At 39.9% G+C, this 15,754-nt stretch overlaps 1 protein-coding gene across 1 annotated transcript in view; it reads left to right on the top strand.

The window, feature by feature from the left end:
* GMDS (GDP-mannose 4,6-dehydratase) overlaps positions 1 to 15,754 on the top strand; it is a 380,668-nt gene that overhangs the window by 299,517 nt on the left and 65,397 nt on the right. The window contains exon 9 of the mRNA XM_015854488.2: positions 8,455 to 8,551. Coding sequence (XP_015709974.1) covers positions 8,455 to 8,551 — 97 coding nt within the window. The remainder of the gene's footprint in view (positions 1 to 8,454; positions 8,552 to 15,754) is intronic.

Consider the following 15,754-nt stretch of genomic DNA (forward strand, 5'->3'; position numbering starts at 1 on the left):
CGTCTGTTCATACATTTCCCTCCCTGTTTCTGCCCAGTTCTTCACTCTGTGTCCCCACACCCCAGATATCCCCACAGTTCTGCTCTTACTCTCTGCAGGTGTCACCTGCCGATGCCAGTCCTTCCACACTACCGCCCATCAGCCATACCACAAGGGTTATGTAGCATCTCACTCTGCATTCCTATTAGCTCTGCTCCTACCAAGACATAAAAATGTTGAGCAGTGGGTGCAGAATGTTTACAATGCATATTCCACATAGTTTGATTGAAAAGACAAAATTCCTTCTCAAGGCCATATAATAAAACCAGGATGGCTTGGTGAGCGCTTTCCGTAATTTATATTTTTATTGTTTATTATTTTTTCAATTTCCCTCCTTCTGTATCTTCTCTGGGCCCCATGCATCAACATACCAATCTCAGCTGGAAAAGGGAGAGGAAAGCCACAGGCTCTTCCATGACGCTAGCGCCAGGGCTGTTCCTCAGCCATCAAAGTCACTTGTGCAGCTGGTGAACTTTTGACAGGGCCAATAAGTTTTACTTGGGAACAAAAACTTGACAAATTCAATAGATATGCAGAAGTGCACAGATATATGCAATATTATTTGAACAGCCAGTGTGTGGCTGGGGAGGTAATAACATTTTCTCCTCAATGACTTTTTAGTCTGTTTTCAATTTTTGGCATCAACTTCCAGAAGAAAAAGGGGGGGAAAAAAAAAGCCTTTGATAGAGGGAGAGACTGTGTAAATAGAATTTCTAGCCCAAAAGCTCAATTTTGGGAAAAAGTTTCTCATGATCTTTTTAACAGCCCTTTCACTGTGAGATGTCCCTTTGTGATCACACGTTGTCCCGAATGCCTCAACAGTAGTGAGGTTTGACAGGACAAAAGGGTAGCAGGAATTCTAGTACGCTTTCCCTTTCCTTTTTCCCCTTTTTCTCTATTTTTGTCTCTTGTGTTTATAAGTTAATTCTCCCTAATTAGCATTGAAATTGATATATTTGCACCTAGTCTACATAAATAATTCTTGTGATAGTGAGAACTTTTTTGCCTGTCCAATTCTGTTTGCAAAAGGAAGAATTAATATTTAACTACTTTATTGCCATTCTTATTGTTACATAAGAAACTGAAGCCTATACATCAGTGCCTAGCTGGATATCTTTTTGTTTTTTTTTGCAGATATTCTCATCACCACAGTTTCTTTTTATGCCAGTACATTTCACTACTAGCTTAAAATTAAGTTCACTGCTCTGTATTTGGCCAGAGAAATCTCAGCATGTACCAGGGATGATAAATGAGTGTATGTCCTACTATAGAGGATCCTAGAGGCTACTATAGAGGATTCTATTTTAGATTTAGTTGGTCCTAACACACTTCTAAAAATGATTATTTCTCTTTTTATCAATTTTTTACTCACATACAGTTTCATGTGGTGGGCTGCATATCACGTATAGTGGTGATTCGTAGATTCAGTGTTTGGACTGAATCAGTCAGTCCTAAGTTTCACTCTTGGGGAAACTGTACAGTATTACTGCAGCTGATGAGGCAGGGCAGGTATTCTGTGTACACAACAGCTTATTCGGATATATATTTTTTTCAATTAATAAAAGTAATTTTCCAAGTTGGATGAGAATCCACTTGAGGAGCCTAAGTGTCTAATCACTTTAAAAAATGGTACTTTGCTAATCACCACAGTTCTTTTGAAGTACTTCTTACTGTGAATACATTATCAACTTCTTAAGTCATTCATGGGTGATGTGGAAATAATAGCTGTATACATGGGGACCGAGGGAACATTTGAGGTGCCAGCAATAATTTTGTTGCTGATTATTTTGAGACTAATATAAATCTGATCATTGTAGCCTAGTCAAATAAATCAACTGTTCGTTCTCTATGCTCCTGGAGTGGGATAGTGTCACAGCTGACCTACTACTTGTCCTGTAGCCGTCATTTGGCTTTCAAATTGCACTAAAGGTTAAAGCATTTGTAAGGACTTGGGAAGTTGGGAAGATACCCCACATCATTAGTGTAGGTATCAGCCCAGCCCATGCTATTTACAGAAGGCATGCATGCCCTCCTTACTTTCTCTGTCCTCTTGGCTGCGCAGCTGACTCCTCACATCCCTTGAAACCCTGAAGGACTTTCTACTCCCGCCTCCTCCAGTTTAAATATATCTTCTTCAGGGAGTAGCTGGTAGCAAAGTCCTCTCTCTTATAGTTGTGGGACCCCATTGGTGAGTCCCATTGATTTGTTTCCTAGCACTTTACGATGAGGCACGTAAGAACAGTGCACCAGAGTTCTAAATGAGCATATATAGGGATGCCTCCTTTCCTCTTATCTCCCTTCCTGATAGTTTGGTTGTGCTGTTTCAGGGCGGTAGGTTGTTTTTTTTGTTGTTGTTGTTGTTGTTTTGTTTTGTTTTGTTTTGTTTTGTTTTCTCTGTTTGTAATCCCCAAAACTTACATGGGAAATTTCCATCAGCCTTTTTTGCTGTTGTAAGTGATGGCCCAGCTTCACAATATTCCTGTGCCTTTCCAAATCAAAATACACTTTTCAAAATCAACAGAATGATGGAGCAAATGGCCAAAAAGAATGGAGGGATAAGCAGCAATTGGCAGAGCTCACAACCTGAAAACACCAGGCATGTGTGAAGGGGCTCTTAACCTTCCCTACTTTGTTCTTTAGCAGGAAGTGATGCATCTTAGCTGTCAAATCTTAATACTGCTGTAGAGAACAGGAAAAAAACCATTCCTAATTGCCACATCAACTAACTGAAAATATATATTTTTAAGGTTTTTTGTCTTCATATTAGCTTCTACAACTGAACATCCAGGGCAGCCTGAAAAGTCTTTCCAAAAAGATAGCGTAATGCTCTGTCATAATCAGTCATTAGCTCATGTCAGGACTGTATCTTCTCATCAAAATGAGAGATGAGAAACTTTACCATATTTTTGTGGGTAGTGAAATGTACAGCTGCAAGAAGACTGACTGATTGCCCTCTGAAACTGATTCTGAAATGTACATGGAGGTTTATCTTACGCTGTATGTTTTTTTTCTTCTAACATCATTTTTCAAGGGAGAAATTTGAAATTACATTTATATAATCCTCTGTATCGTTCAAATCCAGTCCCTTGTACTAACAGGAAAGCCTCAGAGCTACAAATATTTCCCCCCTGTAAGGGTTACACTTTTTTTCTTTTACTTTCCCTGCTACTTATTACTAATTAAGTAGTACTTGGGGGAAACACTTCCCGCCTATAATTTGAACTACAGCAGGGTAAATGAAACAGGCAAACGCTTGTCTTGACTAATTTTCTGTCATTAATCTTATTAAATTAGAACAGGATTGCAAAGATAGCCTGAAACCACTACAGCTCTCATAGTTCTTTGCAGAATGCTACAAAGGCTGCTGTCTGCAATGGGAGGGGTGGAGGGGGAAAGTTTGAGCACTGGAAAGATTTATTGTGTTTTTTTATTAATATAAAAATACATACACATTTGTTACAGAAATATTTGTTGCTTCCAGGATCAAAATTAATTCATGAAAAATGACTATTTTATGCCAGTCATTTGGCTCTAAACACAAATTTTATCTTAGCTAACATGCCAGTTGGTCTTCTTTAAAAAAGATCACCCCAAAAAGGAGAAGTTTGCAGATTAGCTGTAAGGTCTAATGAGGTGAACTGCTAGCAGTAGCGGCACAAGAGGAACTGAGGGAGAAGGGGATTTTCTTCCTTTTTTTTATCCCAACCTTAGAATGGAAGGTATTGCAAAATGAATGAGATTTGAAATCCTGCAAAAAGAATGGAAAGCCAACAATGCGCTGGTCATGGTGAAAGAGGAGCCATCATCAAAACAGCTGCTGTCCTCCAGTTTGCCTTTTGCCCACTGAACAGTGCTGTCTGACCAGTGTTGTGCATTCTTTTTACAGTGTTCAGATGCGGAAGAAGGAAGCAAAATCTCAAAAGTAAACTAGAGACATTTGGAGCAGCGAATGCTGGCCTGAGTGGACCCACAAACAAGGTCCTCACATAGGATGGTAGCACTTTTCTTGCTGTTCTCGCAGTAGAAAATATGGCATTGTGAAGCATTTAATCCAACTCAGCCAGAGGATTAACTCTTCCAGCTGAGCTGACTAATTTACTTTACTGTGGATACAAGCTTTTATCAGTTGGCAGATCTAGTTACTGTTCCAGTGCTCAGGTTTGAAGATGGTAACAATTTAATTATCTAATTTTGTACATCCTGAGGTGTGAGAGTTTCTCTTGTGAGAAGACGAGGTGAGAATTAAGTGTGGTGTTCCGTTAGAAATTCAGTATCTCTTCCCCAAATGGGATGAAAATAATTCTCACAAATGCAGTTTGGAAAAATATCTGATTTCAAGTCAGCGGGAATGTTTTGTTTCTCTTCTAGTTTTCTATTAAAGAAAGAGTAATGCGAAAAGAATTTTTAAAGCTATTCTGAAAGAAAATACAAAATCTTTCCCTTTGGAAGGTGTCAAAGCTTCATCTTTCAATTTTATTAATACATTTTTCTTGCAAGTTGACAATAACTAATTTGAAACGACAACTTTTCTATCCAGAATGTTTTGATTTACGTAGAAACATTAATATTCTTTGAGAAAATATTTTCCTGTGAACAAAAACCTTCTTAAAAGGAAGCATTAACACCAACTTTCACTTTTTTTAGGTTGAAAAGATTTCCAACAGACAGAAAAAATAATGGAACCCCCCCCCAAAGAAAAACCCAAAAAAACAAAAGGCCACATAACATATATTCTGTACTAAAGTCACAGAATGTGGGGAGTCATGATTTAGGTTTTTGCAATTTGAGTTTGGCAAAACTGGACGTTTAATACCACCAATTGTATCGTTTTAGCTCTGTTCCTTTAGTGAAGAGTTTGAAGACCTGATTCATCACAGCACTTGAGCTGTGTGTGAGAGCACATCCCTGTATGGTAGCATACTTATTCTTTTGATCCAAGCACAAGGGAGCAGCTAAGCAATTGTTGAATCCTTAAATGTTTTGTTGTATCTGGGCTTGAGATAGTAGCAAAGGAACATACTATGAGTCATATTTAAAATCTCCCTACAAGAAATTACTTGCAGGAAACAAGACATCCATAGTTTGTTGTATGATGCCAGTTTTGCTGTTTATAAAGCATCACGACAGATGAACTTCTCTGGCTAATCATGTGTATTGGCAGTCAGGTCACAAATCTCTGAAGTCCGTGCAAATACTACCTATACTAGCTTTGAAGAATAAGCAAAATTTTCCTAAAATTTTACTTTTAAGTAATATCTCAACCATTAGCAAACATGAAAATGTTTTCTACCAATTTGCATTTGATTTTTAAGGGATGTATGATTTATAGGATTCTTTCTTTCCATAAACAGTTTGGGGTCTTTAGCTGCTAATGATTTGCAGTATTTTGTAAAATCCTATTAGTTCTTTACCTCTGCATAAAGGTTAAGTGAGGGGATGAAATGCATATGTGAGTTAAGTGCCTGTGCTTTTGTGAAAGGTTTCGTTTATAGTTGATTTCCTGGCCACCTCCTAAAGATCCACACTTCGCCTTGTTTGCTACTCAGTTACAGCCATTTGGACCACTTGGTCCTTTGTGGTGCTATTCTATTTCCCCCAGCTTGTCAGGACTCCCCTGGGTCACTCCCTGCACTCCTCACACCCTACCAAGTATCTCAGCTCCTCCTCAGAGATCCTCTGTACCTGTGGATGTTTTTATAACTTGATGTCTTGCAGAATAGTTATAAGAAATGGAAAATAATTGACATCTCCACAGTCCAAGAGGAAAAGGAACATTCATTACAGCTGAAGAAAAGTATTATAGCATTAGTGATTTGCAGATATGAAATTAGGTTTAATTTTAATGGAAATCCAGTTCTTGAGGTGGAGAACCTTTTAAACAAGTGAACTTGTGAATACATTTGAAGTGTGAACATCTCAATTCGAGGAAACTTCTGAGGCTGCTGATAGATGTGCAGCCCCCATCACTGAGTTGTGAATGATCTCACTTTGAGAGATTCATTTCCTTCAGGCTCCAGGATCAACCTTCTATCAAAAGCTTACAGTTACCTGAAAGCTCTGGGCTCCACCACCAGCTGAGATCTGCTCCCCAACCTCCTTGAATTTAGCCCAGCCCTGATGAGACAAACTTCCTTTAATTCTGGTCCCATTGCATTTCTCCCAAAGTATGCAAGCCTGTTTTCTTGCCCACTTGGAGCAGACAACTCAGTAGTCCGTGTGGCTGGAGCTATCTAAAAGCGCAATAATTTGAGGATTCCCCATGCCTCTTCTACCTCACTCATGCTTCAGCATAGTCTGGCATTACATTTCCCAGATAATAATTCTGACTGCAACTTGGCTACAGATTAAGGGGTGTGTTGATGGTTTTTTTCCCTTTTCCTTAGAAGAAGAGAGGGGGAACTGCTTAGCTAACTGGATGCCTTGCTCCTGGTGTCAGGTTGGCTCAGCACTAGCCCTTTTATCGGCAGTATGGTGTCCCAGCTGTGAGCACAGAGGTGCCAGGGGTAATTAAGAGTGCTGCTATCGTGTTCTACTTTGTTCACAATGAGAAGCGCTTTTTTCCCTGTGAACTTTTCACATCGCTGGGCTGAACAAAATGGGTGGAGTTTTCTTCTGAAGTTATTTCTATTGTTATATAACTTTGATAGTGACAGTAAATGAGTCTTTACTGGCTCAGTTGAGCCTTCTGGAGATTGTTGGGTGTTAAATGGAGTTCCCTGCTCAGTGACCTCCAACAGCAACTGATGTCTCCTGATCTAAGCACTTCCTGTTGTTTTTCTGATGATGGTTAGTTTTCTATTAAGCTCATTTGAGTCCTGCACATTTTTACCCTCTGCCCTTTAAAGGGAGGGACTAATGTTAGTTTTGGCTTCTGAATGGAAACTTTACAGTGCAGGCTTCAAACACAGCAACAGTGAAAGAGAAAGGGAAAAATTAAATTATAAATCATCCTTAGCATCATGGCAGGACTATCTATGGCTGATTTCACCGTGGCTATTATATACTGGAAATTGTTTCGGTATCAAGTGTTTATAATCATCCTACAGGCTTTGCTTAGCATCCAAAAGTCATGAGTTTTGTGTAAAAAAAAAAAAAAAAAAAGTGGGATTTAAAAACTAGTGATAATGCATATTTCGTATTTCCTTCTGCCTTTTGGTGTTTTAACCTTCATGTCTACAGAGAGGTCACATTTGCAAACTCTCCTCCATGGGCCTTGGGGCTAGAAACTCAAAAATGAAGGCTGAAATTGTCAAAGAATTAAATTCTTCTGGGAGCCTGGAGGAGAGGGCAGGGGAGCAAAGAATAATCAAATCTGTGACAAAATCCCAAGGACTGGTGGCACAGTTAGTAAGTGAAAGGCAAGGAGTGACTGATAACTAAAGCTGAATAATCTAAATCCCATATTATGTGTATTGTACTTGAATACAAAATATAAAGAATTTCATCACTGTTTTTGTGCCGGGCTGTTTCAGAGTCCCATGGTATACTCAGAAGCAAAAAAAACAAGCTGAGGATAGTGTTTCAGTCAAAACTCTGCATTTTGTACATTCAGTGAATTGATTTTGAGATATCAGTGTATGTTCCTAAACGTTTCATCCAAAACATTTGTTTTGGGAGGGAATATTGTCCTCAGGCTTCCTGGCTGCAGGCTGCCCCTACAAAGGCAGAGCCACTCGCCCATCAAACCGTGCCTTTTTGGCTGCCCAAACTTTTTGCCCAGAACAGTTGCTAACCAAATAGCCCGGCGTGCATCCAGAGCTCATAAATTATAGCAAGTTTCAGTCTGTTCAACACATATGAAAATAATTTAGACAAAGGAGCTGACCGTAATCTCACAGGTAGCGAGTACTGTTTACAGTACATGTATGTGAAGCGCCATGTTGAGCTAAGACTGAAAATTCAAGAACTGTTTTTGTTTTGCTTTTCCTGGTTAAACAGAAATTAGATTATGCAGCTTAATGCTATTCAAACAGAGCTGCTCTTCCATAAAATTAACAGATTAAGGTGTTCCTGAAACTGTTGGCCAAAATACAAGAATTAAAAATATTTTAAGAACCGTTTCAAACAACTTTGAACCAGTCCACAAATGAAAAGGTTCACTGTCATATTTATTTGAAGATACATGAAATGTTCTGAAAACGGGAAGTTTTATTTTCCCTTCACATTATGCGTTTAATTTGGAAGTCCTGTATTTTAGACCTTCCACTGATTCAAAAACCAAAACAAAGAGACTTCAAAAGCCATTGTTGCTACATTCAAGTCTAAACTCTGCCTTTGTTCCTATAGCTAATGAGTTTATACTGTCCTGCAGGGAGAATTGACACCAGCCTCAAGTATATGAAAGCAGGCCAAATGTTGGTAAGATCAGAGCACTAAAGTAATTATGGGTTGATTAAATGTTTATCTTCTTTACAGGTGGGAAGGAAAGAATGAAAATGAAGTAGGGCGATGCAAAGAGACTGGCAAGATTCATGTGACAGTCAATCACAAGTACTACAGACCAACTGAAGTGGTAAGAAAATGCCCTCTCTTAGCTTTGCAAATGAATAATCCAATCACTCAGCCAATAAATTGCTGCATTTGGCCAGCAGTCTGTGAAAAAGGCTTAATTGCACTCCTACTGCTAGCTTTTAGAGCTCTAAATTAGCCTGCTTACTGGCCCCCTCACAGCCAGCTACTTGGGAGCAAGCAGCACTGCAAGAGGCAGCAGTCTGGCTGCCCTGGCATGGACATGCTGCTCTGCCTCTGTCACAGTCTCTGAGCTGCAGAGGGGAGGCTTAGCAGGGCGATGTGACCTGTGCAAAACAAAACAAAGTACAAAAGAACTTCTTGTTCCTTTTGGTCCTGAATTTGTATGTGGTCAGCTCCAGTTAGAAGATGGGAAAGCAAAAGAAGAAGGGCACTAATTGGTTTGATTTTTGAAGTTCCTCCTTCCATCTCTTCATGACAGTGTCTCAGTTCCATCCAGTGTTTATCTGCTGTTCAGCTTAGATCTTGGCAATGAGATCAGCACAGAAGTGCAAGCATCCTTGTGTGTTTTGCTTTCTTGTGTACTTTGTGGGGGCCTGTTTAGTAAACCCCGATTCACAGAACACATCTTCATCCTTCCCAGGAGTGCCTTAGTGAAGTCTACAGGTGTGCTCCAATCATTCACTGAGCCTCCTATGAGAGAAAAAGAAGCATACTGCCAACTCAAGCAGGATGGTGGCAGCCTACAGAGATGGTACAGGATGGAGCCTGGTTTCTGGACACAGTGGCCCTGATTGTGTGATGTGGGTGTGCCTAGGAGAGGATATTCCGCTCTCCTGGGGAGGGTGACATTGGCCCTGCCACTGCTGATGCAGCATCGCCTGTCAGTCAGCCTGTTTGAAAGTGCTGGCTTCAGCTTTGTAATAGAGCAAAGTGTGCCGAGCACATTTATCTTGAGACAGGTTGCAAGGCAGGAGTGGAGAGCTGCATGTGTTGAACTGGACATGGGTTCTAAAGAGGGAATTCAGAGCGGAGTAGAGACTTTAGTGCTGTCCAAAATAAAGGGCTTGGTCCGTGTACCAAAATTAAGTCCTAGTATGTTGTTAAGAGCTGTCTGTCATTTTGCATTTTGGTAAGGTATCAGGATGATAAGGACACAAAGACAAAAGGACTTGCCAAACAGGAAAAAGACACTTGACCCAACAAGTCTGTGCTTTGTGAGAACCGTTTTCCTGCTTTGTCATACTTTTTACTGACAGGTACCTTTGCTTCAGTATCCACTGGTAGCTGTTCTGAAGCTCTCACCATAACTCCACCTTATTAATTCCCTCAGACTTCTGCTGAAATAGTATTGCCCGCAGTATTCTATTTGTCTTTGTTGGTCTGTTTTGGGAACACGATTTCTGGATTTTACATTCAGCTCACAAGCTCATGCTTATCCATTTTGGGACAACACATAACAGAGGTTCTTCAGGAATGCTCATGCAATTGCTAATGGGTCCATACATGAATACAGAGATGTATCCAGATATGGAGTGCAGCATGCCCTTCAAATAGCACTGCATGTAATGTTTACAAGCTCTGTTGTAGGCAACTTGCTTTTCCTTTGGGCTCTTTTCCACAGCCCCCAATTTGCACTGCATTTAATATGTTCCTACTTTGTTCCCATGGAAGCCAAGAAGGCTATGAAGCTGCTTGAGCACAAGAAAGGATAGAAACACAAAAAAGATTTTGAAGTGTCTTTGTCTTAAGGGATATGCAGGTGATCTGTTAGCAAATTCCTGTGTGAACGGAGATGGAGCAGAAGCTATCAGATGTTGTCATGAGTTTGTTGGAGGGTATCTGTTGTCTGGTTTAATTCCAAGCCAGCTTAACCTGTTACAATTTACGGCATTTTGTTTCAGTTATATGTTTCAGTTTTCATACATAAATTAAATATGTATTATCTACATAGTCAGAAATGGCAAGGCATGTGTGTCCAGGTAGATTATTTAGGTAAGACTACTGATGTGTGACATGATGGAGAACAGGCACCAACTATGTCATCCTCATTTTGTCTTCTGGATTATTCTTGACTAGTGATAATAAGCTGGTTTCTGAACAGTTCTTTAAGATTTTATGCTGACCACATTTCTTGAACAGTGTTGTCAATCATGTAGCTTCTGAAGATGTTTCTTTGGCAATATTTCTCCCATGGGAGAAATATTCAGTATCGATATTCAATCTGGTTATAACTTTCATTTAATTTAGTTGACACAAAAAAGGTCCAGCCTAAACCCTTAAGTACACAAGTTTCTCAAAGGTGCTAAGATTCAGAACTGAGTAGTTTTTAGGCCTGTTTTATCCATGTGGAAATGTAGAGCAGGACTGTTCCATGACTTTCAGCTGTTGGTTTGGGTGCCATGGTTCTTGGCAATCAGCCTGACATCTGTTTCGTGGAACCAAGTTTTTACATAGGAAGATGTAGACAATCTCAGGATGGCTATCCAGAGTCACTTTCTTCTCCTTTTTTAATATACATTATAGAATGTAAAGTAAGTGAAAAGAAAGCAAACCTCTCTATTTCAGTCAGGGAGTCACAGCAGTGCAAATTCAAAATGCCAGATCCAAATCTAATCCATTTCAAGGAAGTAAGTAAATGCCATGAGAGAACGGACTGACGGCACATGTCCCTTCCCACTATCCTCAGCAAGACTGCAGAAGTCAAGAAAGCCTCAGGCTGACATTTTCACGGGAGGCTTAGCCAGATCAGTTAACAGGAATTCTGCTGTTGAATCCTAGCTGATGCAGAAAATCTGATGCTTAGATTCTCATGTCTTATTTGGAAACGTTTCTGTCTGTCTCTCTAAAATTTAATGCGGTATTCTGGAAAGTGAAAATAAATATCATTTAATCTTGTATACAGTCAGTTCTGACAATGCCAATACATTCATTTGAAAACATATTTGTTTTCTTAGTTAGCGATCCCTGGGGTCAAGGCCTCCCATTGAAAAGCTTAGCTGTACCGAAGAGGAAACCTTGAAATGTGAGACTGTCTTCTGGTCAAACTAAGTAGACCCTCTGAATGGCTTGACTCTTAATCTCTTCACTCTGCTTTTGACTTCTTTGCAGCCCCTGATATTTACTGGCCTTGGGAATTCTTCCTGCTAATTCCTCTAATGCCTGTCTCTATCCTTCCCTTCTTTCTTTTTGACTACAAACCCATTGCTGTCATTTCTTTCAGCTTGTGTCATATTCCTAATAGTATTCTTTTTGGCTTTTCTTTTCCAACTGAATTTGGAGACTGTAAACTGCTGCATGGCATGGGGAAAGGTGATTACTTTTCTTTTTTTAAAATCAGGATTTTTGTACTAGAGCTTCATCACAAGGTTGCTTTATATACTAATCTGATTTGGTGTGAAAGATGTTTTCATGCATTCCGTAGTTGTTTTTTAGCGCATAGCTGAGAAGGCAATACTTTACATTCATTTGCTGCTTTTGGTGTGCATAGGTATCACTACAGTTTACTCACTTGTAAAATCTAGATCCTTCAGAAAAGATCTCACCAGACTTTTCTGGTTTTGTTATGGTCAGAATATTCACGTAGCAGGAACGCAACTGAAGTCTATGCTTGGATTCAAATAATCTTCTTGCTTTACATTTAAAAAAAAAAAAAAAGCTTTTTTTTTTTAATTTAATAAAATTATGAAATTCTGTGAGCCATCCAATTTAGTTGGAAACAGGCAAACCTGCAGCACAGGATGCTGCTGGCATCCCATCTCTCAATCCCTAAAGTTAGGTGGTTTTTAGAGAAGCTGAGCCTGTCTTTCGTTTTTCTTATCTTTCAGCATGATAATTAATGTTAACTTGCTGTTCTTTCTTCCATCTTATTATACACACTTGGGGAAAAAATTCTTTTACTTCTACAATGAAGATCAACCCCAGATCTCAATGGTCGTACTGTTATCAAAGAATTTAAGATGTACATGTCTCAGTTAGGAATCCAATAAATTCTATCTTTTTTTTTTTTTTTTTTTTTAAAGGGAAAAAAATGTTCCAAGAAACCTTTGATCATATGAAAGTGTTGGGTTTTTAATCTGTATCTAATTTTTTGCTGATGTTACAGGGAATATTTCTCCTCCCTTCCCGCCTGTTTCTGTAGGTGTCCTACAGCTTTCTTAGGGTGAGGCTTGAAGGTTATATTCATGCATCACGATTGTTACGGACTGACATGACTGTAATTCTGAGGATGTACATACATCAATGCAAATTTCCTTCCTTTATGCAAATACTAGAAGCTCTGTCACAATGTGATGCTAATGTTTAAGCACTCGTATGGCCTATTATTATTATTCTTCAAAGAAAAACAAGTATGCTAACTTCTTCCTTTTGTTAAATGCCATAAGCAATTAAGCGTTTTTCTCTTAGTCCTTTTTAGCACTGATATAAATGAAACTCCATGCAATGTTCAGTGGAAAAATTCTTAGCAGCAAAGTGTGCACGGATGCTTTGGCCTCCTGGAATTGTATCTTTCAAACTGCTCTAACTTCAAAGATGTTCCATATCCCTTCATACCAGGTTGCTTTTCAAAGGATGACTTCTCATATCTAAAATACCTACAGAAATTCTCATTAAAGGAAATTTGCCAGGTTCTCTCTGTGTTGCTTACACTAAATTTACATCTTAACTACAGTTGGCCCCTGTTGCCCTTTTTTTTACTCTTTGGAATTAAGCAGAACAGCTTTGAATTTCCGTTTCTTCTCCCATGTTTCACAGGATCCCAGTAAAAGAATTTCTTGAGGCCCATCACATTTTTCCCAAAGTCAGCTTTCTTAAAGTCGAAAACATTTCTGAGCTCCATCTGAGTGTTTCTGCCGTACAGAGCATTTAGGATCTAATGAAACCATGATCACAAAGCTCTGACTGCCTCACGTTTCCACTTCAGTTTCCATACAGCTTCATTTCCTACTCTTGACTTCAGAGCAGCCATGCCTGTAAACTGTTCAAATGTCGGTATGAGGAAACATGTGCTTCCCTTCCTCAAGGATCTTTATGCTCATCGGTGTCAATATGTGGCCTGTATTAATACTCACAAAAATGAAGTGGGAGCATTCAAGGAAGAATTATCTTCAGATGTTTTTCCTGTCTATTTTGCTCAGTAACAGCCAGGTGAAGGAGTTGTTAGTTGCCATAGCTCTGACAGTCTCCTTCTGCATTTGGTTGTTCTTTTTTTTCTTGTTATAAAAATGTATGTCAACATCTGAAAGCCACTGCTGTGGTAAATGATTGCCTCTGATGTCCATAATTCTCCTCCAAGCTGGCTCAGCTGCTGTGTCAGCCAAAATACTTGTATTGTTTCTTACTTCAGGCTCAACATTATCTCCGTGTTCCTTTGTCACACTCTTCCCTTTCTGTCTCTCCTGCTTTTTTTTCTTTGCTGTAGCTACAGGCCTTATGTACCAGGCCTTTCAGAGGTATCTCTGAAAACGTACGTGTCAAATTCAGCCAAGTAAAATAATGATTAATAAGAACTTCTCTCTGTGTGGCCTCTCCAAGGCACTAAGCACTTAACATACTTCAAATGCTTGTCAACGAGCATGAGAAAGAGGTGAAAAGTAGTATTGCTGCATTTCTGCTTGTGACCCACAAGCATAATAGGGGAAATAGGCTGTGCTATGTGAGGGCATTAGGGGAGAGCTGGTGGCACTATTCTTGGCACAGAAGCTGTTCCCTCTGGTGACCATAGGCATTCTTCCACAGGAATCACACTACTTCTTTGTCTCATCCCGAATTTGCTTTTGTTAGTAGTGGCTTGAAAGACGCAAGAATCACTTTTGCTCTCAGGTTGTCCCCTCAGTAGGTCATCTGAGAACCTTATTGGGTTTGTGTCCAGCCTTGATTGCTTACCTGTTTAATTCTTTGTGAAGACCTAGCGGGAGCCCTACTGTATCTCCTTACTTCTGGGAGCAGCTACCTCTGATATACCCTTCCAACACTCCCACACACATTTCTGACTTTTCACTTCATAACTAGCTCATTACATCAGTATTAGGCAGCCGCATCCAGTAAAGGAATCCCTCTGGACAATTCTCTTTGCAGTCCTCATCTGCAGCACTTTACTCAGTTGCTTTTCTTTGCGTCATCCTGCTCCTCCTCTGCTGTGCCTCCAACTAAATATTTCTCTGGCAACTTCTACAGCTGGCTCTGTTCCCCCTCTTCCTTCACCACCTCTTTCCCTGCTGTCATTCCTGAGGTTTTGAAGCCAGCCATCTGTCATCAGTGAACCTCTCATCTTCATTGATCTTCCCGAGCACATCAACCTGTCTCTGAGTCTGCTCTCTGATCTCCTAATACCACAACTATCCCACAAGAGTAGCCAGGGGAAGAGGGTGACTTTACCTCCTGGGGTCTGAGTTGGAGTGGCTTTGCACTCTGACTGTTGCACCATATGTGCGTTTACAAGATCTGTAGTTTTTCTTCACAAATGTTGGACTGAAAAAATGAAAATGAAATCTGTGACTGACTTCAGGCAAAGCAATTTTCCACTGTGGGTAGGTGAAGAGATTGCAATCCCATTGAAGAGCTTGCGCAAAGATAAAGCTGTCATCCAGGCAGAAGGGTTGGTGGTTTTAATTCATTGCTCATTTTTCTAAATGATGCTGACACATAGCAATTAGTGGCAATCTTGGATGTGACAGATCCAGGCTCAACTCCTGAAAACAGATTTTTAAATTAAACTTAGTTGACTGGAGGATTAAGACTGAGGGAGAGGTGAATGAGGATAGAAGGCTGTCTAGCTCCTTAATTAGGTCCTGATTCAGCCAAGCATCCAAGCAAGTGCTTCACTTCAAGGGCATGAATACATAATAGGGACAGTTTCCATACTTGGAGCTATAGGCATGCTTACGTGCATTGCTGCATCTTAATGTGAAGCAAAGCAATTTATCTGTGATGGGAACTAAGTTGGTCAGCCCAAATGCTTGTGAGAACTAGGGAGGTGCCAGCTGATTGTTCTTGTTAGTCTGCCCCATGGTCCATGAGCACAGTACTCAAGAGAGTAGGTACCGAAATGTTTTCTTTAGCCAGATTCCCTTAGGATGGCTTTGCAGGCAAGAAGGAATGAGACCAAGTACATTTAGTTTCAATCAACTGCTCCTGCAATTGCGTTTCCTGCTCCTAATTCTTCTTTGCCTTTCTGACAGTAGGGGGTCTTACTACCACCTCTTCACTTATTCATGCTTATTCATGCACGGAAAGTCTCTCTTTA

This window comes from Coturnix japonica, chromosome 2 (assembly GCF_001577835.2).
Source record: "Coturnix japonica isolate 7356 chromosome 2, Coturnix japonica 2.1, whole genome shotgun sequence".
Classification (NCBI taxonomy): domain Eukaryota; kingdom Metazoa; phylum Chordata; class Aves; order Galliformes; family Phasianidae; genus Coturnix; species Coturnix japonica.